This window comes from Pan troglodytes, chromosome 2, assembly GCF_028858775.2.
Source record: "Pan troglodytes isolate AG18354 chromosome 2, NHGRI_mPanTro3-v2.0_pri, whole genome shotgun sequence".
NCBI classification, from domain to species: domain Eukaryota; kingdom Metazoa; phylum Chordata; class Mammalia; order Primates; family Hominidae; genus Pan; species Pan troglodytes.
This window is the reverse complement of record NC_086015.1, coordinates 68,527,720-68,555,191: the sequence shown is the minus strand read 5'-3', so window position 1 is coordinate 68,555,191 and position 27,472 is coordinate 68,527,720. Positions and strand designations below refer to the sequence as shown.

Sequence of the window (27,472 nt, the reverse complement as noted above, 5' to 3'; positions counted from 1 at the left end):
CCTCCCTCCTCCCCATCCCACCCATGCAGCTAAACTGAAAGGCCTCTGGGAATGGTGCATTTTTTTTGCTTCCCTTTTCCCAGGGGAATCTAGACTTTTATTGCATCTCTTCCTAGTAAATTCCAGTAAATATCTGGCCATATGCAGACTCCCCCTTTTCTTAATCGACTGCTACCCAGTCCACATCCAGATTCCTTTGAAAATGAAAGCATTTTCCCAAAAATGTGTGCTGTTTGTTTTCCTTGAGATTAATAAAAGCCCCGCCTAGCCCACTTACCTATTCCTGCCTTGGTATGTGTCCTTTCTTGGTGAAATCATTATTTCCTTCTTTTTGGTTGTCTTTGAATCAGACGTAACATATCCGAGCCCCCCGCAGGGTGCAGGGTCATGGACATAATGTCAGGGAGGAAGTGCTGTTCAGAAGAACGTGTTTGTTCATTGTAATTGGGATCTTCATTGTTGTGCATGGGAATTGATTTCACGTTGTACACGGCACGTTTTCTATAGATGGGGGCTTCCCAACCCTTTTAGCTGGAGCCCCTGACTTCATTGAGCAGATGTTCAGCAGGCCCTTTACAACTCCCATCAACAAAGAATCTCTGTGTGCCCTGACCTCACCAAGTCAATTTGAATCAATTCAGTTTTGAGAACTTGCTGAAGGACTTTCTGAGAACCTTAGTATAATTCAATAGTTCTCAATTGGGAGGTGATTTTAGCCTGCGGTGGACATTTGGCAATGTCTGGAGACAGTTTTGGTTGTTACGATGGGGATGCAGGTGCTATGGGCATCTAGTGGGTAGAGGCCAGGAATGCTGCTTAATAGTCTACAATGCACAGCACAACCCCAACAACAAAGAATTGGCTTACCCCAAATCTGGAAATAGTGCCACCATTGAGACATTTGGAGCCTCATTCAAAAGCGAAAGCTGAAAGTCATAGTTGCAAGTCCCGTAGCTATCTGAAAGCTCTTCTCTCTGGAGAGTTGAATTTCCCATAAAATGTAGGTGAGATTCCAGGGAGCCATCAAGGTCAGTCAAATCGAAGAAAGGTTTTCAAGGATGAGCTGAAAATATGAGATCTCAAACTTGTCTCACCAGACTGTGAATCTGCAAATCAACAAGCACCATCACTCATTTTGTGGGGCGGGGTTGAGGGTTAAAAGAGGTGGCAGATATTGTAAATGTGTGCAGATGTGCCCAACTGACCAACAGACATTCTGCATGGCAACTTTGACAAGAGTAATAAACTAAAAACAGCATAAATGTGGGTGGGCATTTCTAAGAAAACAAGGGTTATATCCTCATCATGTTCATAATGTTAGCATTCTCTGATAGCACTGATAGTTCATATATAGAGATTCCTTTTTAAGTTTATGTTTCAAACAGAGCTTCCCATATCAGTGATAGAATTTGAATATATGAATAGGTCAGCAGTATCTAGGAATTGGTCAGACTTGAGCGTCAGAGTTGAGTATATAGGTTTCTCTTTTGAGAACTCTTCTGGAAGTAGGATTAATTCTAGTGAGCATTTTACCTGATAATTTCTGATTAGGGACTAAGACAGCAGTACATAAAGTGTTCCATGGATTGTGAATAGGTATGAAGCAGCGTTTCCCAACCTTGGCACTATTCATATTTGGGGCCAGATAATTTTTTGTTGTAGGGACTGTTTGGGACATTGTAGATGCTTATCAGCATCCTTGACCTCTACCTACTGGATGCCAATAGCATACCCCCTCGGTTGTGACAGTGAAAAATATCTTCAGACGTTGCCAAATGTTCCCTGGGAGGCAATATCACCCTTCCTTTTCTGCCAGGTAGTTCTATGAATTTCTCACAGCAGAATTTCTCTTTCCATATTCCTATGGGCATTAGAGGGGTAGAACATCAGCATTTACCAGACATACCTGATACTAAGTCCCTATTTGCTAAGTCAGAGAAGTCTGAGGTTATAAAATCATTCCCTTCCTCCTCAAAGGGAAGTGAAATCCTTATATTGTAGAGATCACCAAGTTTTCATAGTCAGACGTTTCCACTTTGTCTGGGTTTTTAAAAAACCTATCAGAGAAAACTATACATAGGAGATCACCTTTTCCAAATATGTGGCATTAACTTGGCTTTCCTATACATGAACTTCTGGGGAAGCAAGTTTCTGCAGTTCTACCTCCTCGCACCTCCTCTTTTCCACTCTGCAAATCTTTGCTCCTCTAGCAGATGGCAAATGCTATATATTTCCCAACCCCAACCCCCATGCCACACAAACACACTCAAAATGGCAGGCACAACTCTGAGATCAGAGGGTCAGAAAACATTTTAGATGATATGTCTTGGTCCCAGAAGGAAAATCAATCTCAATTCTTTTCCTTTAAAAAGGTCATTAACAATGGCCATAAACACTAGTAGTGACTCCAAAGCTTTGAGACTGGAGAAGAAATCTATTGGTAGAGGAAAGGCAAAGAAAATAAACCCAAGACACTGTCATCAACCTCAGAAATTTTATGGTGGGACCTACACTCTAATGAAACATTGGATTTTCCCTGCAATGTTCAAACTTTATTTGATGGAAGACCACAGAAATATGTATTAAAGAACAGACTTATGCACTGGTGCCCAATGTGGAAGAGATCTTGGTTTTCCATAAGGAAAGTGGATGCTGTCTTTCAGAATTAATTGGAACCTTAAATTACCAATTGGCTATGTGAAAAGCCCTTTAAAATTAGAAATTGAATTTTGACTTTTGCCTAACTGTAATCTTACCGGTAATTCTAGGCTATAAATTGAGCACATGCAAATGTTTTGCCTAGGAAAGAATCCCTAAAAAATGAGAAATCTTGGCCAGGCATGCAGACTCACTTTGGGAAGCCCAAGGCAGGTGGTTTGCTTGAGCCCAGGAGTTCGAGACCAGCCTTGGCAACGTGGTGAAATCCCATCTCTACCAAAAATACAAAAATTAGCCAGTCTCACAACCTGGTCTCTAAATAAATAAATAAATAGATTAAAATTTTAAATAAAATTAAAAATTTTTTTAAAAAGAAAAATTGCCCCTAAACAAAGACACATCACCACCACCAAAAAGCTCACTGCTCTGAATGAATGGCCTTCTCCACTTCAGTAGTTACCAACTGATGGACAATTAATTGTCTTACATTTCCTGATGTGGCACATAAAGGCGCCCATTTGCAATTGGCCAAATGGATTTGACTAGAAGTGGAAAATAATAACAAAGGCCCTCATTTGTTAAACATTTGATGTGAGCCCTGGCCTTGACCAGGTCCTTTGTGTGCATTATTGCCAATCCTCTTATAATCCTTGCAAAACAGGTCGTATGATGTCTATCGTGCAGATAGGAAAACTGAGATTTAGGGAAGTTAAGAAAGGTTCCCAATAATTATACAGTCAGTAATTATTGGATCCAGACCTGATGGACTCCAAAGCCCCATGTTTTTCCACTGCCTCTCTTGGGGAGCTTTCAAAACTTCTAGAAACATGAATTTTGGTTTGTGATGCATAAAAGAAACAAGCCTGAATAGAAACCAGTTCAGCCCTCTTTTGCTTTATAAAAGTCCCTGGGACTGAGTCCTTGGAATCTGAATGTTTCCCAAGGGTTTTTAGCCAGATTCCTGATTTTGTTTATTTTACTTATCACAAGTCAGAGATAGCTGAATATTTGCATTTCTGAATAGGATCTTTTTTTACATTTCACTTAGTTTTGAATGGCTTTCAAAGAAACTCAAATTTGGACTGGGTCACCCAGCAACCTCAGGCCAGAGCTTTGAAATGGATCAGTTTCCCCCTGGACTTCTACAGCATCCTAAAATGATGAGAATTAGTACATTTGTAAGGAAAGGTCCTACTGAGCTAAGAAAATTTGGTCTTTCTGGACACGGCCTGATCCTCATATTTGGGTAAAAAGTACTCTCCATAAGAGGTAGACTTGGTGGGGACTGGCTGTAGAGAGTTTGCAGGAGGGTGGCTATGATTTCATTCTATCAAATTCACTCTACAAAATCTTGGGCTCGGTATTGGTTTTAGAGTCCTGGATATCCTATACTTAGAAAGCAAGGCTTTTTCTAAATGAAAGAAAACTTATTAAAAAAATTGATCAGGATCACACACATTGTTTTGGAACAGAAGAGTGAATCTTCAGTTTTATGCTTTTAGATGTTTCCAGCCAGAAGAAAGAAAATACCTGGCCCGGATAAAACCCATTCTTGAGTATTACATTTCATTGTATTCTGTTTTTCATATATATATATATATATATGCACACACACACATACATTTTTGCACCCATCTGACAAAAATGTCACTCTAAGATGACATCTTCAGGGAGAGGAAACAACATTATATGACACGCAGGGTATGTGGTGGGATCAGTGGCTAAGAATGCACTGTCAATGTTTCTTGCATTTACAGGGCAGTGTAGTATTCTGAGTTCCTAGCTTCTGCCTCTTGTCAGCTTGTTTTATATGATACTCTCAGATAATGTTCCCTTTAGATGTCGCCTGTGCATTTAGTTCTGTAGATATGAGTAAATATTAAACCACAAGAATATGTGGCTAGTTTTGGACTGAATGGATATAAGAGACAGGAGACAGCAATTGTTATTTATTTGGTTCTAACAATAAACTGAGCATTGTGCAGAATGTTTACTTAATCTTTATTCTTGTGAGATAAGTGGTTCTAGGTTCTATTGGATATTATTTATTCACTTGTTTCATGCATTCATTTGTACATTCCATAAATGTTTGAGTGTTTTTTATAAACCAGGTACCATTCTAGGCATTTTGGATATAGGAGTGAAAAAAAAACACAAAAAAACCTTTGAACTCATTACGCTTACATTCTAGTGGAGAGTGGAGACAAGCTACGAATCACAAACAAATCAAAAAAGTCAAATATATATTATGAAAGAAGATGGCATTTGCCATAGATAAAAATAAATTAGGGAAGAAGGATAGGAGATAGCATAGAAGAGTAGGTGAGAATTAGATTAAATTAAGTTAGAGCTTAATTAAATTAATTAAAAGGAGGTTTAGGGAAGTCTCCATTAAGAAAGTGACATTTGAGCAAACATAGGGGAAAATACAAAAGGAAGCCATGTGAGTATCTGGGAGAAGAGTATTACAGGTTAAGGCCTGAAAGCGGGAGTACACCAGGCATCTCTTAGTGATACCAAAGAGACTAATGTGGCTAGAACAGAGGATGTGAATGATAGGATAGGAAATTACAGATGAAACTGAGGGAGACGAACATGGAGGCAGACTGTTGGGCAAGTAGAGGAAGGAGGGTTAGCCTGTTGGAAGGAGTTTTTGTTTTCACTTTGAGATAGGAAGGGACTGGCAGTGAAAACGTGGGTGGAGGCACTAAGTAGGAACATGAATTTGTTTTTAAAGGTTGACTCTGGCTTCTGAATTTAGCAGAGGGTACAGGAGGAACACAGATGGAAGTGGTAAGACCATTGTAGTAACTCAGATGAGAGAAAGCATTGCTCAGATGACAGTGGTCACAAGGGAAGTGGTAAGGAATGGTAGGATTTGGAAGAATTTTTGAGATAGTGCCAAAGGATTAGCTGAGAGTTGACTGTGGGGTGCAAGAGTCAGAAAGGGGTCAAAATGACTCCTGTTTTATGGACTGGACAAGTGAAAGGATGGAGTTGCCACCGATTAAAATGGGGAAGCCTACAGGAAGAACAGATTTGTGGAGGAAGAGCAGGACTTCTGTTTTGAACATGTTAAGTTTGAGATGTGTAGGCGTCATCACTTCATATCTCTGTTAAACAGAATTGAATATAGATGTTTGCAGTGGTTAAGCATCCTGCCAAAAATAACAAAGAAAGATATTTCCAGTCAGACCAGGTCTGACTGTCCTAACACCGTATTCATAGCCACTACACCCTTCTGCCTCAATCTTTTGATTTCCATCTGAATACATCTCAGAGTAGTGTAGGAATCATTTGAATTTGCAGAAAACCATCATATGTAATTTTAGCCTTTTTCATTGCCAAGTCTTCTGTGCTGTGAGCCATTTACATTTTATCTGGTTATTACTGCTCATCCCGTACTTTCATAGTGGTACTTTTGAGCCATTTTTTTTTTTAACCAAAGGAAGGCAGGAAGAGGAGACAAGAAAAGCCACAAAGGACTTGAATAATGCATATTGAGAGTGATTGTGTGCTGTCCAAACTCCCGATAGAGCAATGCTAAATTGGAGGATGAGCGTCTAATTTGATAATGGTTAAAATGACCTTTATCCCTGCTGCTGAGATACATTTCTCTGGATACAGGCTCAGACACGTATGCAAATCTTAGTTCTGGAGTTGGCATTAATATCCACCCACAAGTAAATTAATTACATAAGCTGCTTCCCAAAAATGTTATAAAATTTTCAGGATAGTCTACCTGACATGCTGGCCTGTAAAGATGCTCCTTTCACAATGAGCTTACAGAAGAAGGGCCAGACAGGCAGAGAAAGCAAGACTGAAGGAAGCAACTGAATTAACTGTGTCCTGGTGTCTTTTAAATGACTTGTTGACACATAGATAGTTCTTTGGGAAGAGAACAAGATCCAAGGGGCAGACATTGGTTAGGTACGTGGATCGCTTCTCTACAGAAGCATTTCAGAAGGTGGCTGAAGCTTTCCAGCTCTGTCCCCTGACTGCTTTTGACAGTAGCATAAGTCAAGTCAAGTGGGTCTGCCCCAGCACTGTCATCTCCTAGCAGACTGACATCTCCAGGTAGCCTTGAACTCTCCAGTCCAGGCCTTCAATCACAGTCCACCTTGAGAGTACCGAGAAACTTTGGTCACTGTTCCTACCAGTCATAGCTTTCCCACCAATTACTTACTCAGACACAACTTCACTCACCTCTGGAACAAATTTCTCACCCACCGCCCTCCCTGTCTTCCAGACAGCTTTCATAAATAATCCCATGGCAGGCATAGAGTGGGTCCTTGTATTATCTTCGCCTCTTTCCTGAAAAATGTGAACATCATTATTCTGCTGATGTCAGGTTACAAATAATCACCAGGTAAACCTTGAAAGGGAAAAGAAGTCCTACAAAAACAGGCAGTGTGTTTGGGAATAAGGAATCAACAGGGTAATAGAGCCCTGTTACCCACATGAGGGGTAACACTGCCTGGTGATTATTGTCATCAGTTCCCCAGGGTACCCCTGGATATAGCCACGATAGAATTCACCAGGTGCTACATTTGCAGATTTCCTTGGTTTTTGTTTCTTTCTTGATGGGGAAGACAACGGTAAAATATTTCCACTCTTGCAGAGCAAAAAGAGCCCTAATTTGGGTTTCATAGCTTGCATAACTAATTTCATATACTGCTATATTTAATGTTAAAATTTATTTTCCCCTCTAATATGAAGTTGTTACATTGTGAGATCGAAGGTTGGGGAACTGGAGAGCCCTGTCCCCCATATTCCTGGGGGCGATGGGGTGGGAGTGGAAGATGTGAGCCCCTCGTTGTCTCCCTTTATTTGCCTGGCCCTGCCATCTCCTTTACTAAGCATATGCAGGGCCACCTACTTGGTTCTCATATTGACAGCAGCCTTCGACTGTGCTCCAAGAGTTGACATGTGAATCTTGGTTCCTTTTCTTAGACCTTTGTAGCATTGCAAAGGCTGGAGTGTTGGGGGGCAGTGGGGATGGGAGGATGGCCTAATGCCCCATCCGGCTGGGATGACCGTGACTCCCACATCCGCTTTCTTCCTTGGTGTTCCCTGCCAATCTCAGGCGCTGTCAGCTCCTTTTCATGGTAATAAGTGCCAGGGTGGTCCCAGACATAAACAGCCATCAGGCAGGCCTTGTCAACACTGGCTTTACGCCCTGAAGTCACAGCCCTTGTTTCCTGGTAAAGCTTTCTCTCCATTTTTCCTCAATATTTTGGTTGTCGCTGCCACTGTTCAGAGCCATTCTTGTTTTGTGAGAAGCCTGTAAAACCTCCCCTAAGTGAGTTCATTGCCAATAAGGAGATATGTTTTTTGACAAAGGACTGTGACAACTCTCACAGCAGATCAGGGCGTGGCAGGGAAGTGAGTGACTGTGGATTCTGTAATGGTTATCATTGACGCTGCTTCTGTGGCTCAGGACATTTAAAGAAATGGCATAACAAAAGACAAGGGAGAAACGCAGGAGTTCTTGAGAAAACCTAAGTGTAAGCAGGGAATGATGGAGTAGAAAAGGATGTGGCATTCAGATATAGCATCTTTCCTCTCATTACTCTGGTGAGAAGAGACAATACTGGTAAGTAATAGTCTCTAAGAGAGAAAAGGGCACTACAGAAGGAATCTTCAACGTATATAACTGCTCTGTGGATTGATTTCTCTGGGACCTTTGGAAAGAAAAGCACTTTGCCCATTCACAGGGATGAGATCTTGCCAAAGTCCTGCCTTTACCTATCAATGCCTCTGTTAGAATGTTAGACTCCATTAGTTAACAAAATTTTTTTAAACTCACCTTTTAAACTTCGTGTTAAGAGATATTCTAAAAGGGTCCACTGAATAGAAATAATAGTAGTAATGATGCAAAAAAAAATGTACCATTTGTATGCTGTCTGGCTGAAACACAAAGAGCTTTGCATGCATTGTCTCATTTAATTGTAACACAGTGATATTGGGTACAGATACTACTATTCTCCCATCTTACAGAGAACAAATCTGAGCTGAGAGAGGTGAAGTCACTTGCCCCTAGTGGCACCTTGGTAAAATGACAGGTAGGGTAGGATTCCAGCCCAGGCCTGTCTGACTCTCAAACCTTTGCAACATTTTAGAGCAAAATGAAGACAAGCACCCTCCCCACCACCCCAGCTGCCATTTCCTGTGTTGGCAGCACCCAAGCACCCCTTGGAATTTGCTCTTCGCTGGTGCTTTGGAACAAGAGGTTGTTACACTCTTGCTTGGGGGTGAGAAAGAATCAGAGTGCGTGGTTAGCTGTGGTTTTTGAACAACACCATAACCTAGCCCCAAGCCCCCATTGCGACTGGAGCCAAATAGCATTCTGTGCTAGGGACAGAAGCTTCTTCAGCCTGCATTTTCTCCTTCCCTGCTGTGTGACCTTGGGCACAACATCTCTCCTTTTCTCTAGTCTTGACTTTGTAAAATAAATAGATGGACAGAATAATCTTTGAGATGCCCTGCAGATTGAGCATTCAAGAGATTTTTCCTTGGTGAATTGCCAGGGGGCCAAAATTTACAACCTGCAGCCTTCCCTTCTTGACCATGTAAAGAGCATTCACCCGTCAATGGAAATAGTAATTTACTATGTGGCATCTGGCAGGCCTCAACGAGTTAATAAACCCTGAAAAATGTCCAAGAGAAAAGTAGGGTAGCTTCAGTCAAGGGGAAATGTGGCCCTTTATTTATGGCATTGTATGTTTGCTTTTTGTAGTGTCTTTCTTCACAGGCACTAAAGGTGTTGTGAGAAAAGGCATTAAAGTCAGAGCTATTAACATTGCGTAGCTACTCTCTTCGTGGGAGACTGAGGAATCAGGCAACTCTAAAAGTCTTAAGAGACATTTCCTGAGGTCCTTGCTTTCTGTTGTTGCCATGGGTAAGTAGAGGTGAGCAACTGGTTGTCTTAACCAGGCCATTTTTCCAGTGTAGCTTAAGGATTAAAGTGGTTGGGGGGTGTGTGTGGGGAGGGGGGCGGTGTGTGTGTGTGTCTTGCCCTGTCAACCAGGCTGGAGTGCAGTAGCACAGTCATAGCTCACTAACCCCAAACCCCTAGGCTCAATCAATGCTCCTAACTCAGTTGCCCAAGCAGTTGGAACAACAGCTGTGCATCACCATGCCCAGCTAATTTTTCTTTTTCTTTTTTCTTTTTTTTTTTTTTGTAGAGATGGGGTCTTGTCATGTTGCCCAGGCAGGTCTCAAACTCCTGGGTTCAAGTGATCCTCCCACCTCTGCCTCCCAAAATTCCGGAATTAAAGTCATGAGCCAGAGTGACCAGCCATGCTGTATGTAAAGCCTAACTCTCCTGCTTCCTGGTGCTATGACCCTGGGCAAGTGACGTCACCTCTTTGACCCTCAGTCTCCTTATCGATCCAAAAAAAATCCTAATAGCTCCTGAGCCACCAGACTGCTGTTGGAATTAAATGAGAGAAACCAGTGTTCTTTATCCCAATATCCTGCTCATAATAAGAACACAATGAAAGGTAGCTAGTATGATTTTCAGGAGTTCTGCTCAAACTGAAAGAGAGTGCTCTTGGGGTGGCCTTTTTGAATCTAAATAACTTGTGCCAAATAAGTTCAGCATTAGCACCATGAGTCGGATTCCAGGTGGTTCTTTCATTCCGGCCTTTACAAAAACATGACATTGGTTTATAGTACACCTCTGTGATGGCTATAGTTTTCATATGTTCATTCATTTCCATAAATATTTGCTGACTGACTACAGTGTGGAAAGCAGCAAGTAAACATGTATGAGTTGCAGCTACTATCTTTTTTCCATGTGGTAAGCCCCACATGGTTTTCCAGGCCTTCCACTGAGCAATGTTTGAAACTTTGATCACTAAATCTATATCCTTGTGTTTATGGTCTTTCTTCAGTGGAACAGTAGGTACAGGCTGGCATCTCCTTTGCCTCCCCCAACAGTGTGACGCTCATGCAGTATTCACTTCATTTGTCACTGTCATTGGCAAAGGCAGTCCTGAACCTTGGGCATATGCGTTGCATCCTTTCTGATGACATACTTTCCAGATGAGCTGTGATTTTATGTTTTGTTAAAATTAAAAGGAGAGTGGAATCAAGAAGAGTTTGTTGTTGTATGAAAAGATACAACTGAATATTTTTTAAATGAAGTGATTTAGATGTTATTTTCATAGTCTGTAGACTCACAAGGGAAAGGCCTTGAATAGTAATTCCTTCAGTCTCCTGTCTCAAAACACCTATCTGAGTAATGGTTAGCCATCTGTTGTCAAAAATCCTTAGATCAGAAGAGCCTTGACAACTTGGTAATAGGTTCTCGTATATGACATTTCTCTTGGCCTTTCAGTGCTTGTTATTTCTCACCTGCTGTCAGCCAGTCCTGTAGTTGGAAATATGGACTAGTTGGTCAGCACCCCCATTTCATATTTCATGTATACAGAATCTCATCAATCCAGACCACTTGGGGATGGGAATCACCTAGATACATAGAACTGTGCCCAGACACTTTGCTAGGGCTGTCCCCCTGGCCCATGCATTAGTCCTTGCATAGCAGGCATCTGCTATAACTCAGGCAGTCCTGGTCCTCATTCAGTCCCCTTCTAGTGCTTTTTCTAAGCCCCTGCCTTTTCTTTTTTTCTTTTTCCTTTTTTTTTTTTTTTTTTTTTTTTAAGATGGAGTCTCACTCACTCCGTCGCCAGGCTGGAGTGCAGTGGAGGATCTTGGCTCACTGCAACCTCCACCTCCCAGGTTCAAGCGATTCTCCTTCCTCAGCCTCCTGAGTAGCTGGAACTACAGGTGCATGCCACCATGCCCAGCTAATTTTTGTATTTTTAGTAGAGATGGGGTTTCACCATGTTGGCTAGAATGGTCCTGATCTCTTGACCTTGTGATCCGCCTGCCTCGGCCTCCCAAAGTGCTGGGATTACAGGCGTGAGCCACCGCACCCGGCCGCCCCTGCTTTTTCTAAGCCCCTGCATCTTCCAGCCCCACCCAGAAGCCTCTTTCTGGCCAGATCCTGCGTACATCTCTGACCTCTACCTTCCCCTTCTTATTCCTTCTTGGTTCTTTATGGTATCTTTAGCAACTCTGTGTAGAAATCCATCTTGTTTTGGATGTCCAGGTCCTTGGCAGCCTCAGCAACCCCAGGGATCCCATTCTCTTTAGTTCCCCAGCCCTTCTCATTCAGGCAGACACACCAGGGCTGTTTTCTGGCTTCTCAATAACTAAGAAACCATGTTCCTCTGTATAAGTGAAAGGACCAATGTGGGGCATCCCTAAAACCAGAGACAGCACACCAAACCCAAATTCGTCTGCACCATATCCAGTGCTACTTCTTGAGAGAGAGCCCTCGATAGAGGTTAAGAACAGACGGCCCATGTCTTGAGTTTCCTTTCCACCAGATGAATTGAAATGCAAGGATTTCAAGCTCTTAGACCTTAATTAGTGAAAAGTGTTAACACAATCTCTGAACAAAACACCACATTTCAACATCCCCTTCAAGCCACCCAACAGAAACAAAAGCCTGAATACCCAGGCACTTGGGATGCTGACCTTGGTGCTGCTAAGTAACAAACAGAGATTACATTGTCTGGGAGTCTTGCTCAAAGTTGGGAGGAAAATCATTCTGTTACACAAAGTTGGGTTGTTTCCCAAGAAAAAAAAGTCAGAGTCCTATTGGCAAAGTAGGAGGCTTTTTGGCTGTGAATTTGAGGAATTAAATATTCCCTAGAGCAAGAACTATCAGATGTGTAACCAATAAATAGCACGTACTAGGTGACACACTAAATTTAACGATTATGTCTCAGTGACACATGGTGATGTAAAAGTCAGTGCCTGAGAAAGGACTGGAAATGATCTGATGGAAATTTCCCTCAGAATGTAAGAGCTGAAACTTGTGTTTATTTGATTATCAAAATGATAGCCCCTCTATCAGGTCATAGTAGGCCCATTAATAAACCTGTTAGATTTGAACATTTCCACGAGCAGCTGCTTTTCTTCATTGGTAAGTTAGAAAGCATTAAAAGAAGAGTATTTGCTATCAGATTAGATACCTTGAGAATTTCCTAATTGCCTTTAGATCTTAACAATATTAGGCAGATAATAAGTATGGCAAGTGCTGCATTGTTTTTTCCAAGTCAATTCCAGTCAAGTCCCCAAATTTAAAAACAAAAACAAAACCCTGGAATGGGTAGGTTGCAGCTAGTCCAGATAGTGAAAAGATAAGGCATTGTATTTAGAAGCTACTTCATTCATCTTCATTCCATTAGCAATAGATGTCAGTTATACCTCAGATGAATTTTTATCAGTGAGGTTGGTGATAATTTAACTATTTTTCACTGTGCTGTTATTGTTTCCAACAGAAATGTATTCATTTGTGTTGAAGTCATGTGGGAAGCACTATATAAAGCATGGTGGTTATGCCATTCTGAAAACACCAACTGTCTCCACTAATAGTACCTATCTCTATTACTGAGTTTCACTGGGTTATTGGGATGATTAAATTAGATGATGTGTATAAAGTCTTAGGGCAGTGCCTGGCTCATAAATGTGAGAGAGTTGTACCTTTTCCAATTCTTCCTCTACAGGTTGTTGCCAACTTTTAGGCTGTAACTTCTGATGACCACAGTAGATTACTAAATTAATATTTCTAACAACTCTCTTTTCCCTTATATATTAAGAGACAGCTTGTTTGGACTATTTGTATATTGAAGTGACTGTCCCTACAGATAGACTTGTGTTAAGGTCACCCATGTTCATTTGATTACTCTGACACAACTATGTTTCTTCACCCTAGTCAAGCAAATTTTACCACCCATGATTCTATATCCTTTAAGTTCAACTCATTTCCTAGAAATAAATATATCTTTGACTCCCAATGCTGTATATCCCAGTTTTCCCCATCTCTGTAAGTGTTATCACTATCTACCCAATTGCCCAAACCAGAAACCTGAAAGTTATCCCTGATACTGCCCTTTCCTCTCCACCCTAGAGTGGATCCATCATTTCTACTTCAAAAAAATACGTCTTTTTTTTTTTTTTTTGAGACGGAGTCTTGCTCTTTCGCCCAGGCTGGAGTACAGTGGCGCTATCTCGGCTCACTGCAAGCTCTGCCTCCCGGGTTCACACCATTCTCCTGCCTCAGCCTCCCAACTTTCCCTACCTAAGCATTCCTGAGTGACGTTCTCATTTCCACTCACACTGTATTCCCACTTGGGCTCTACTCAGGCAAAGTAAATGTTTTGAAACAAAAATCAGACCATGTCTTACTCTGACTTGAAACTCTTCAGTGATTTTTCATCTTGTGCAGAATAAAATCCAAACTCATAATTGTAGCTCATAGCTTTGCTGCCTGACCCCAGGAAGTACCTCAGTGAGCCCTCTTCCAACCATTCCAGCCTGTTTGTTTGCTAGTACTTATCTCAATGAATAATCATATATTTATTTTTGTCATCACTTAATTAATGTCAGCTTCCCTCACTGGTCTGTAAGCTCCATGAAGACAGAGACTTGTCAATTTTGTTTATCGCTACATTTCCAGTATTTTGCATAATTTCTGGAACATTGTAGGTGCTCTATAAATGTTTGTCGAATAAATAAATGAATTCATTCCAAATCTAATTGAACGCTTATATTATTTTCTTTTCAGAGAAACATTTTAAAATATTAAAATTGGTCACTATTGGTAGGGATTATCTGTGTGCAAGTCATCAGCACACTTTTAGAGATTTGTGGAGATACTTCTAGGAACTTCATTCTAAAAGCCTTCTAGAATTATATCGCAAAGTCTTTATATAGATCAAACACTGTAGGTTGAATGATGAATATTTTTGTTTTGGTATAGATATTTCAAGTTGGATGGCTTCCTTCCATCCTGTATACTCCATTAAGATTTTCAGAATGACTACTCCAAATCATAATATTCATAAGATTAGAGCTCAAATGAAAACAGCAATATTTTCACCTCCTAAAGTTAAAAAAAATTAAAGCCAAATGTATTAATATACGTACTTCACATTTCTCTATGAGCAACTATTGAACTTTTTATAGTGGTTTGTGTTTACTAGAAAAACATGTCTGGTACATTTATGAATGGATAACTGTGAGCATGCTTGGTAATAGTGGTTGAGTTAATATGTTTCATGAGTTACATGTTTCACATGGTGCTATTTATTAGGCATAAAAGGGCATGTTGGTAATTTAACAAAATCACAAAGTTAGTGGGGGAAATAAGAAATATTGAATAGAAGGAAATGACACTTGAAATCTGTTTTCATTGCGTTTTCACATTTTGTTCTTCATTCTTAAATTCATTTCCCTCTAAAAAGCAAGACCATTATATTGGGAAATAATGTGTCTTGAAAACCTGAGCCAGCAGCTTATGATCTGAGTGGTAATGACTTCTGTAATCACTAATGAGGCAATGGACATTGCATATCTCAGCACACTCACTGGGGCCAGCCTCTTGCCTGTTTTACAAGAAGCTGTCATATCAAATTTTTGTCCCGACTCCATGGGCACTTTGATTCCTAAACCTTTCTGAGAAACCTAATCTGAAATCAAAGTCAAGTTTCTCAGATGTGGTCAGACAAGGTCATATTTAAAACAGTCCAGTGAATCTGCAGATCAAAGTTGAAAGGTAATGCCTCCCTCCCAAAATTGGCACAGACTTACCTGCTAGCTTACCTTTCAGTTTCTAACGTGCCTTTTTCACCTCTTCCCAATGGACTGGGAAAACGAGAGCTTATCCTCTGGAAAATGGTTGAAGAGTTTTATTCTTAAATCGTTTAATTAAGAAATTGAACATAGTTGTATTTTGGAAATGCACCTTTATCCCAGTCAGTGAATCACAAGGCATTTTGTTGAAGAAATATATCACTATTTCATAGTAGGACTTCTTAAAATCAGAATTTCATGGTAATTTCAGGTTCATGAGCTTTATTTTTGGCTCCAATTCTCAGGATTTACCCACAGTCTTGAGTGAGCCAAAAATGCCACACAGGATTGCTGCTGTAATGCTGTGGACATTTTTTTTTTTTCAATGCCACCTTCCTTCCCTATTAAGCCTTGAGATATTATCCAAACTGGCGCTGTAAAAGAGGGGAATGGTAACTCTTGTTAGGCATTGTCTTAACATCTCAAGACGCAGGTTTTTTCTCAAACTCCGTGTGATTAAAAAACAACAACAACCTTGCCATTGCTTTATATTGCAGTGTTCTGTCTCTTGTGGTCGAGGGCATAAACAACGAAATGTTTACTGCATGGCAAAAGATGGAAGCCATTTAGAAAGTGATTACTGTAAGCACCTGGCTAAGCCACATGGGCACAGAAAGTGCCGAGGAGGAAGATGCCCCAAATGGAAAGCTGGCGCTTGGAGTCAGGTGAGCAATGCTTCTCCTCTACTGACTGCTTCCTTACGTTTGGCCACGTGGCTGACCCCAGTGTGTTCACTTGTGTTTCTATGCACGGTTTTGGTTTTACCGAGGGGAGCTCGGGGACTGGGAGGGGAGAATCATTACCTAGATAGTCAGGATACTTACTAGCTATGTGACATTGGGCTCCAGCCTCTGGAGCTTTGGATAATACCTATAATTAGGGGTGGCTGTGAGGGTGAATTCTAAGTGGAAATAGGGATCAGATGGAGCACAGATCAGCCCCTCAATACTTCACTGATGGCATTTCATTATCACCACATAGAAAACTACTAACTCAGGCTGCACTGAAGCTGACTGTGGTCACCTGGCAGAAATTGAGTCTCAGTTTATCTTGGAGGTTCTTGAAGAAAGGGCTATTGACGAAAGTACTAGAAAATACCTCTGCCCGTTTGCTTGCTTACAAAAGGTGAAGGACAGAAGAGAGAGTTCTCTGCTATTTTCTAGCTATATGACCTTGGGTAATTTAATTTTCCTGAGCCTACTACACATGGCTCTTATGACGATTTAATGCAATCATAAATGCCCAGCGCTTTGCAGGGGTCTTCAATCTAGTAGGCTCTCAAGAGTAATATTTTGTTTGGACAAGTGTGATGTGTGTATGGGATGGAGAAGGGTGTGAGTACCCAAGACACTGATTACAGTTAGACTCCACTAATTCTAAACATTTCATAGGCTAGTCAGGAACTGGGTGTGAGTTTCCCTGTTAAACTTGAAACAGGAACCTTAGAAGCTTCTGTTTAATCTATAAACACTGGATATGTGAACTAAAGCCATTCATATCAAATCCTTAGAGTAGATCTGGTAACTCCACACTTGCACATTTTCTTAGTTTGGTTGAAGGTGCTAATTTAAAAGTAATAAGGCTCAATTTCTTTTAAAACATTCTGTATTTAATGCTGCTCCTTCTCTCCACTGATCTGAATCAATGAAGTTTTACTGTATTTCCAGTGCTTCCATGCAGTGGAGAATCATTCAGATGACTCCAGATAATCGATGGGAATCTAGGTTCAAGGTTGGCGGGCTGTAGCATGGATTCTTCCAGAGCCTAGAATCTTGATTCTTAATGCCCCAAAGCAGCTTTGGTCATAGCGTACATTAATGTGGGGAGGATTCGAGAATCCTCCATTTCAATATGACTAATGGAAAATTCCTTCAGAAACCTGAATGTATTTTCAATGCCCTGATCTGGCATCACTGCCCTCCATATCCTCCAGTCATCATTCCGCAGGGCAGTGGCCTCATCCCTCTCAAGGCCTTTATCATAATGAAACATGGGGGTTTTGTTTGTTTTAATTTAACAATAAAAAAAAGATCTATACCCAGCCAGAGCTAGTTCCTCCTTTGCCTTCCTTCGGGGAGCATATTCAAGGCAATATTTCATACCAGTCATCCTTCTTAATGTTTTTCTAAGTGATCCTTGTCATCTGTTAACTTCCATCCCTTTTATTTTTGGGAGCTATTCGATTCATGTAAAAGCCTGCAGCTAGCATTATTTAAGATACCACGCTAATTAGCTTGTCTCTTGTGGACTTTCATGATCTGTTACTTTTTTTTTTATGTTCCTTGGCCTCTACTTGTCTGTTTTATTTACCTCTGAATATTAAGTTCAGAGCATGTAAATGATGCTCATGTTAAAAGCCAATATTCACAAAGGATAATTAAAAGAATCTTTTGCTCTTTATTGGTAAACACAGAGTGAGTTTTAATCCAGCATCATGTGATCTTGATGGGAAGCCTAAAATTGCTTACAAAGCTGAAATGATTAGGTTTAAACCCTGGGGGTTTTTGCCAACATAAGGTAATAGGATTATCAGAATGCCTCCCCAGAATAAACTGCACCTGTTCAAAATGATTGCTCGGAAAAGTCAAGTCACCTTTGTAGAAAATGCAAGTAAACACAGTTATATAATGGTCTGTGGCCAGCCTTATAATGTCCTGATTTGATTTGTAGAAATAAATAATAAAAGCAGGCAAGACAAAGTACCGCATGGGTAAAATTCAATTTGGGCAATTTAGAAGTGTACCTGAAAATAATCAGACCCAGTGGTTAATGGAGAAAGACGGTCTGCATGATTAAAGATTATTGGCTTCCTAATGATCCAGTGGTAAACAAGAATATCCCTAAGACTGTGATAGTAAGCAAGAGTAATGATTGTCCACTTGCAGCAATATTTAGAAGATTTTATATCTGGTCTTTCTGTTTTCTGCTGGTAGTTACAGCCTAGTCATCCTGTCTTCAAGGTAGGAAAAATAATTGGTTTAATTTCTCATCACATCGAAAGGTCTGATGATAATATGATATATAGAATATTCGGATAGAAACTACAATAGCCATGCTAATCTTTACAGTCTCTCTGCTAGTATTGATGTTTTGAGATTTAAAGTGGAATATTTCACTTCTGTGTCTTCTGAAATCTTGAATTTGTAAAGAAAATCAGCTTTTCTTGAAGGAGGGGTGGAATTATCCTTACTGAAGCCTTAAAGGGTTTTTCTCTCTCCGAAAAGATTACATTTCATTTGTTTAGATATTTTTAATCAAGAGCTAAGGAATGCCTATGAACTTTTACGACAAAAATTAGCATCAAGTTCTTGATTCAGACTGACAAATGTGAAGACTCAATATTCCCATGATACAAAAAGCGTTTCACAGTAAAACTTTTTTAACTTATCCTATCACTATAGAGTTTTTAAAATAAAGATCAAAAATAAAAAGAATAAATTATCAGATTAGAATGAAGGTAACACACCAATGCATTAATCAATCATGAATTCATGCAATCAAGTCATTCATCAGTTCTGAGATGCAGGTCTTCTTCACAGTTCAACACCTTTGTGGTCAGGATGGGCTTCACAAACTATGGAATGTCATGATTTCCTTAACAGCCCTTGTTGTCTTTCTTAGTGCTACAAAATATAATGGTGTGTTTTGCAATCAGTGTTGTCTTACATTCAATGAAATAAGCATCAATTTTTAAAAGATCTCCGGTGCTAATGCTGAAATGGAATCTACCATCCATTCTTGATTAAGACTTTTCTTATAATTATAATTAGAGCAGCTGTATTGTGGTGTCATTCTGAAGTGTCCTTTAAGTGTTTAATGGAGAAATGTGGCAAATGTGTGGCTTGTGTTCTTTGAGAAATTAAGGAAGCCATATGCACATGGTCAGTGAGGAGAACTAGAGTTGCTTTAGTATTTTGTGCTTTCCATTTATTTTGTTTGTATTTGAAGCATGAGCATTGGTATTGAATTGTTTGAAGACAGGCCTCTCACCCACACCCTCACTGACCTGCTCCAAAAGACTGCATCATATTAGCAGCAATTTAAAAACTGGGATCACAAATGCACATTCGCAGTAGCTATGCTACTTTGTCTAAGACAAATTTTACTTTGTGTTTTTGGTTTTGTTTTTGCTTGAGTTAGGGTGATTATCTCTGTTTTTTTATTTATTGATGAAGTATCTGCCTAAAAGGTTTATTGGGAAGTATCAGAGGTATTTTATGTAAAATGCTTAGCCTAGAGCTAAGCTTTCAACTGGGGGTGATTTTGTACCCCATGGGACATTTGGGAATGTCTAGAGACAGTTTTGTCACAACTTGGGGGGGAATAAGGGGGAACTAGCATCTGGTAGTTACAAACCAGGGATGCTGCTAAACTTTCTACAATGCACACGACAACCCTCCCCCCCAACAAAAAAAAGAATTATTTAATTGAGAAACCTCAGTATACTAGCATATACTGTATGCTAGTATAGAAACCCTAGCATATAGTAAGTGTTTAGTAAAAGTTTGTTATTATTGTTATTATTGTTACTTATAAAAGTTGGTTTATATAGTTGTTTTTCAAACTAATCGCTGCTTTAATGTCATCACCATAATTTCAGCAGTAATCCTGGAAGAAAGTATATAAAACTATTTCTAGGTTTTCAAGTATATATTATGATTCCCTAAACATCAAAAGTTCAGTGGAGATTCTTTCTCTCTATGGAAATAAGCATCAAGTTCCCCTTTTAAGTTGGTGAGTTCTGCATACTAGCATTGCACAGTGGGGAGTAGAGAGAGATGAAACATAGCTCCCAGCTCAGGAGTTCAGAACGAAAAACATCTACTTTGAAACCTGCACGAATAGACTGTGGTGGTGGGATGATGGCTGTGGGGGGAGCACATTAATAGAGGCCATTCAGATGTTTTCATCTGCAAACGAACTAAAAGGTGTACTGAACAGAACAAGAAAACTTGGATTTACACACACATACACATACCACCACCATCACTGCCTCCAGGGTCACACAGAGGTCTTTCTGCTGCTGTTTTATTCATGGGGTGCCTGCACAAATCTCTCAGAATTCCAAGCAAGCCTGGCTGGCTCTCTATGCAAACTGTTGCCTCCCTTGAGATAGCACAGGAAGAAAAGTTGAACACAGAAAACTAACTCCGATGGAGTGGACCTCATTTTGAGCAAAGATTACTGTGAATGCATTGTTCAGAAAGGCAGGCTTGTACCTTGCTGTGAGCACTTAAGTCATGTAGAAACTTTTGAATGTGGTATTTCAAAGCTGGCTTTGCATCATGAAAATCAGAAGCCAGAATGACATATTGTATAATTGAACCTTCCTGTGTCTTAATTTGTCTTGTGAAAAATTATCAAACATTGTAGGAAGTGATTTTTTAAATGTTGGATACTTATGGCTCTTAGTACCGTGCCTTCGTTGAACCATAAGTAATTTTTTCAATTACAATAGCTTCAAAAAGAGGTTTCATTTATTTAGTAGCCTGAATAGTCTTATACATTCTAAAAGTCTTTAAGTATGTTTTCATTTTTCTTTAGGTTATTAAAACATTATGAGATTCTGCATATAGTTGAGCCCTATACCAAACTCAAATTTGTTTACAATATTCTTTCTGTATTTGTATTTGGATATATTGTTCCAGAAACGTGCTCTTTTATATTTAAGACCCCAAATTGAAATAGTCAAAAGACTTTTTGGTTGTTGTTTATTGATGATGATAGTGTTTGAACATGTCCGTCATTTATGGGGTAACCCTACCATGTTACAGTACTTTCTTTTCCAGTGTAATCAATGGGAAATATTATTCATGTAGCTCTAATGAGCATTAAATGGCCATTCTCTATAGATAGGGTCATCACTTGTGTTCAGGAATCCTCCCATTACACCCAGGACATAATGACTTTAAAAGTCTGGTTTCTTTTGGGTCACAAACTCATTCAATCCAATTAATACAATTGAACCCAAACAATAGTAGCTATGTTGATCCAAAATATTTTCTTCTGTTCAGCTAGCTTTGATGTGAATATATGGTTCTCCTCTCTGGCATAGATTTATCTGAAACAGTATGATTTCTCAAGTTACCTTCTAAATATTGTTACCTGTTTTCTTAAAATCTGAAATGGAGAGAAAATTACCATTCAGCAGAATACATTTGGGTGTGATTCTTGATAGTAAATTTCCATTAATAGCCTCAAATAAAGTTGAATGTTGCTACAGGTTAATTGGAAAATATTTTTTTCAAGTTTGAAAGGTCATGATTCTATTATTTAAGAAGACTTCCTCTTAGGAATATGGCTTTAATGTATGTTAAGCTTATTTTCTCAACACCAGACTAAAAAATGGAGGCTGAGCTATAACAAAAATTTGGAAATAATTTTTAATAGCTAAGTGTAATAATATGCCATTCTTTCCAAATGTTGCCTTTAGTTTCTGGCTGTCAAAACCTTAATCAAGACAATAATTCTTGGCCTGGCCATAAGTGAGATTATGAAACCCAGCAATGAGGAAACCATTAAAAAATTAATTTAGAGGAAAGTTAATTGCAGATTTAATATGGTGTTTTGCAAGTTGGTCAACAAAATGTTTCAACATGATTAACAATATTTTTCAAGGGCTGAAAACATTAAGCCCGAGGAAATGGTTTTTCCTGTCAGCTTTTATTCTTCATATATTCATCTGAGGTTGTAAATAGACACAAATTCTTTAGTGAATTCTGTGGTTAAAAAAATATCGCCTTATCTCCATGAGTAGGAGCAAGAAAAGGAAGAGACTGGAGAAAATAATTCTACTTATAAGGTCCTAAAATCTTCAGTGGTTTACTTCTCCTTGGGTTATATTTTTAATCTGCCAAGAAATTCTTCTTGTACAACACTGTCTCTCCAGTTTTCATGAGTCTCAAATCCTCCAGGATGGAAATCATTTCAAGTTTCCATTTCTCATGGCAGCACTATTTCCAGGTTGTGCTAAATGATTCATAATGATTTTTATCAACCTCTTCAATCCTCTAAGAATTTCATTAACTTGAGGGATTCCTCCAAACTTGAGCACCTTCCTCACTCTCCAGCATGGATAAGATAAGCAGTGAGTTTCCAGGTTTAAGACATGATCTAGGATCCCTTTCATTGCAAATTAGAAAGCGATGTGATAGCTATGAAAGTCATTGGATTAAGAGTGCATTCCCCTCCTCTGTGACCCTCGACACCCCCGCCCCCCCAAAAATAAATGAGCCGAAGCTCCCACTTACGTTCTCTGTCTTCTTAGTGCTCTGTGTCCTGTGGCCGAGGCGTACAGCAGAGGCATGTGGGCTGTCAGATCGGAACACACAAAATAGCCAGAGAGACCGAGTGCAACCCATACACCAGACCGGAGTCGGAACGCGACTGCCAAGGCCCACGGTGTCCCCTCTACACTTGGAGGGCAGAGGAATGGCAAGAAGTAAGTAGAGCCACAAAGGGGTACCTGCCAGGCATTTCACGTGTGCGCCCCTTGCTATCCTCACATCTGTTCCCTATAAAGCCAGAGAAGTCACCGAGCACGGTTACAATGCTGGCTCTTTCCCAAAAGGTTCACTGTCAGACTCGCGCGTTCGCTCCAACAAGGGTCGGAGAACTTCTTGTTTTTAAGCAATTCCTACGTCTGTCTGTATTCCTGAGTGTTCCAAGTCTGGCCGCCTCAAAAAAAAAAAAAAAAAAAAAAAACTTTAACAGGCCGTGAGCCGAATGCATTCAGATATCTTTCACAGAAGGAGGAGGAGATAGAAGGAATATTTTAAATACGTGTCTCCAGATTTGGTCATTCTGTATTTGTTTAAATAGCCACAGGGCAGACTTTAGGTAGAACCTACTCTGTATTTTTCCTCTTTCTATGACTTTCGCTGTCAGGTAGAAGATAGGCATTCATGTGAAACCTTGATTAATTAGTGAAAGATTTCTAACATATAAAAAAAAAAAAAGGATGGTATCTGAAGAAACTGCTCCGTTGATGGTCTGTGCAGAAGTGGACAAGCCTTGCTTTTTCCCTGGCTTCAAGTTAATGTTTGGTTAAGGAAAACATTGTGTCCATGGGGAAAAGTTTGGCCAGGGAGGTTTTATAGGAGGTAACCTCTGTTTCCAGAACAGAAGATTAAACTGTAGAAAAGGGGGGGAAAGAATTAGAAAGCAAAACAATATCCACTGATGTTGGCATAAAAAACAAAATGCATGCTGCTTGAGGTGCAGAGATAATGAAAAATAAGACAGGAAATTCCCCACCATGAAGAGTTTTTCAGAACGTAAAGAAAGGGTATGGTTTGGAGAACAGTTAGACTGTACCCCTGGCACTGTGCTGGGTACTTTTTGTTCATTGCTTCCCTTAATCTTTTTAACCACCGGACAAGGTGAACATTATTATTATCATCATCATCCCATTTTGCAGGTGAAAAAACTGAGGTTCACAGAATCTGTGTCATTTGTCCAAGTGTCACATACCTAGCACCTAGCAAGTGGAAGAAGCAAGACTTCATGCTAAGCTTGTTCTCTTAAACCATTAAGAAATACTAGAACTGCATTCTTTACCCCATTGGGATTCAGCCGCCCAGCCCTGTCTTCCTCTTCCCTCGCCTCCTCATGGATTACTTCCATTGTTTGCAGTAATTTCTTTTCTTTAGGAAACTCACCCTCTCCATCTACTCAGTCTTTTTCCTGTTTTCCTTCTTTACTTTTTTATTCCCACCAGACAGTGGCAGGGAGGAATGCCTAAAGCAGTTACATTTCAGATCAACAGCTCTTGAGCCTCAGGAGTTATTTGGAACCCTAGAGACTATAAAATTCTACAGACTTGGTTCATATCCTAGCACTGCCACACATTAGCCAAGGGACTTAGAACAAGGATTCTTGATTTCTCTGAGCCTTGGATTATCCATTTGTAGAATGGGGATAAAATAACTTTGCAGAGTTGTTCTGAGAAAACTGGAGATAATAGTGTTATCTATTATGGTTTGGGGATTGGCAACGTCAGATATAGAAGGAAGAGGAGACTCCCTCATCTCTCTCTCTCTCCCCCTCAGTGTGACCTCTTGATTCTCTTTTTTTCAGACCTACCGTGGCCTGCTCTCTCCATCTCCCTCTTTGTGTCATGCTAAACTCAACCCTGCTCCGAGGAGCAGAAAGTAAGAGAGTGTTCAGAAATGAATCTAAGCTGGCTGCTTGTGCTTTAGCCAGCTTTTGAAAATGCTAGAGCCAATCACGAAAATGCACACTCTGTTTACAATTCCTTTTGCATCCCAAAGAATGGAAAAACCTTGCCACATATGCACTGAGGAAATTCCTCTTCTCTGATCATGCAAAATATGCCTAAAATTTACTTCTTTGCATGTGTCGTGCAGATGGATCTTTTTTAAACCTTACTCAAATATTGCTGTTAAACTCTGTAGAAGAATAGATGGCTTCAGGAGATAGCCTGGCCTGGGCCTCTATTTAAGAAGCTTACTAGAGGGTTGCCGTTCTCACAAAGAGAAAAGACTCTGTGAGTAACAGGAAAAGCAGAGTCTAATAGTTACCCTCCTGGGAACACGCTTTCTCATCTGCCTTCACCCAAAGTGGAGAGTCTAAGGAAGGAATACTGGGGTGGTGAAAGTGGATGGAATATCATAGGAGTATATCCTTTGATATTCCTATGGTATTCTACAGGAGGCCTCTCATTGGCAGAGTGAGGCCCAGGGCAGCTGGAGGTGGGGAGAAGCCCCACCAAAAGTCTTCATGTTTCCTATACATGCAAGGCCTGCTGACAGCCTGCTCAGAATGTCCCTAAAGCAGCAAGACTGAGCGTGAAAGACGACAGTAACTGGGCAATTACCTTAATTGATCAAATCAGGAAAAGGGTGGCCACGCCTCCTGTTTGCCTGGGGTAGTCCTCATGTAATTATTAATTCTTCCTACTTTTATGATCAAAAGCGCCCTTGTTCAACAGTAAATTGGGTGGTCACTTGATAAGACAGAACCCTTCAGGCTCCCCTAAATCACAGCCCTCACCTCCGATCTTGCTGCCACCTCCTCTCACATCCATTCTTTCAGCCACCGTTTTACCTGATATGCACTGATGCAGGCACATGTTTCCACTTTTCTCCCACACCTAGTGACGTCTTGACCTGAGGTCAGAGAGTGTGCCACAGCACAGGGCAGCCTCTCAGCCCACTGAATGGGATGTGCGGGAGCCCCCCATTACAGGATACCCCTTCTTTCTTAGCAGTCCCTGGCCACCACCTCAGAACTCTTGTTTGCTTGAGTATGCACTTTGCCTTTTGCTTCCCCTTTTAATAGTCCCCTATGTGGACTATTAAAACCCACCAGTTTGTTGGCAAGGTGTATTTCATGCTAGGTCCATAGGATATGGCACCATCCTCTTTTTGAGAAATAATCCAGGCATCTGCCTAGAGAAGCACAGTTTCTGCACCCTCACCATGGCCATGGTCATCAGGGATGTTCTGTACAGCCACACAGGTTGTATACTGCACAACTTTGAGGGATGCCATTTTTATACAATGTAAGGAGCATCCCCTAGAGTTGTATAGTACAATGGCCCTAATACTGAAGATAATAAAAATAATAAAGCTTATTGTTTACTAAGCTACAAACTAGGCACTATGTTGAGTATTTTCACATGAAATACTTCATTTAGCCCTTTCCATAACTCTCTGATGTAGTATTTATATTTTTATCCTCATTTAATAGGGGCAACTTGGGGCTCAGGTAGGTTAATTTATCAATGATCATGCATTTAGTAAATAATATGGCTGGAATTTGAAGCCCAGAAGCTTGAACTCTGGCACTTACACTCTGAATCATTATCTTCACTAATCCGATGCCAAATACACCTAAAGTGAATTATTTTATTTTCCTCTCAATGATTTGCCAAGCCTCTTACTGGAGAGTTGCTATCAAAGTGTATTCCCTTTACTGGGTTGTAACACCTACCCCTTCTAAAAAGGAGATTCTTGATCTAGTTAGCTATCAGACTTTAAGCCATGTCACCAGGCAAGTCTTGATGATGTTGGAGCCCCTCAGTGGACTTCCTGTTCATTGTGAGGCCCATTGGTTGTTCAGGGGAAAAGGGCATCGGGGTGCCTTCTTGATACCATGAGAGTAGAGCCCAGACTTTCAGATATAGGGCAGAATAATGGGACAAGAGAAAAGTGCTCTATCCACACATCCACATCTCATTTTGTTTACACCCTAGAAACAACATGTTGTAGGCAAAATTCTATTCAGTGTGTGGCTCTGAAAAGTTGACTCTGAATTTCTAGACTTCACTTAGCTCATCTGCCAAATGGGAATTCTATGGCAGACTTTGCTCAAGGGTCACAGTGAGGATTTGGTGAGATGACATGATTCGACATGGTGACTAGCACATTTTAGGCCATCCCAAAGTAGACTTCTTTTTAGTACGGTGGCCTTCCGATGGAGGCTTCCGGTGATGACAGCAGTTTGGCTCAGCCTGCACCTTATAATGTTGGGCTTCTAATATCACCCGCCAGCTTCAGGTGAGTAATTTGTCCTCGCAGTGGTCAGTTTTACCCACTTTAGAATTATAATGCTCATGAGGCTATTTGGAAGAAAAAAGTTAAAAAAGACTTTTTAATTCTTTTGAGAATTATTATCACAAAGGATTTACTTGTTAATAGTATCACAATCTGACATATAAATTCACTTAGAGCAGCAGAGGTCCTTCTGGTCACATTTGAATTGTGATCGTATGGGGCTATGCATCTGCAGCATTGAGGAACAGATCTCACAGGTCCTGCATGTGTTCTTTTCCCCCTTTACCTGGAATACACTCTTCTCTTGTAGTACCTCTTCATCATAAGACCGCCTTGCTCTGACCTTCACCTCAGTCACCCTTTCTTATCCTTCAGGCCTCAGCCTAGATGTCACTTCCTCTCAGAAGCCTTTGCCAATCACACCACCCCACTAAATCTGGGTCAGATGCTCCTCCACTCAGCTCTCACAACACTCTCAAATTACTGTACTCTGGCCGTTAGCACCTGGAATTCTCATTGCCTGTTTTTCTCATCTATGTTATCAGTTATTTAAGGTCAGGAAGCTTGTTCACCAGAATCTTCTC

General features: G+C 40.3%; 1 protein-coding gene and 1 long non-coding RNA gene across 12 annotated transcripts in view; one reads left to right on the top strand and one right to left on the bottom strand.

The window, feature by feature from the left end:
• The window catches only part of LOC104005592 (uncharacterized), a 28,285-nt gene extending 5,574 nt beyond the window's left edge, over positions 1-22,711 (bottom strand). The window contains exons 1-4 of one of the 8 annotated variants that reach the window (XR_001713418.3): positions 22,620-22,711; positions 15,328-15,743; positions 6,865-6,972; positions 278-1,106 (exon numbers count right to left, since the gene is read on the bottom strand). This is a non-coding gene — a long non-coding RNA (uncharacterized LOC104005592). Of the gene's footprint in view, positions 1-277; positions 15,744-22,619 lie in introns of all 8 variants that reach the window. The other 7 variants (XR_008546999.1, XR_008546998.1, XR_010155633.1 and 4 more) reach the window with 7 other exon arrangements.
• Positions 1-27,472, top strand: part of ADAMTS9 (ADAM metallopeptidase with thrombospondin type 1 motif 9) — a 175,441-nt gene that overhangs the window by 103,671 nt on the left and 44,298 nt on the right. For all 4 annotated transcript variants that reach the window (XM_003309854.6, XM_528704.8, XM_016941459.3 and 1 more), the window contains 2 exons: positions 15,867-16,034; positions 22,637-22,810. In XM_003309854.6, the coding sequence (XP_003309902.2) occupies positions 15,867-16,034; positions 22,637-22,810 (342 nt within the window). The remainder of the gene's footprint in view (positions 1-15,866; positions 16,035-22,636; positions 22,811-27,472) is intronic.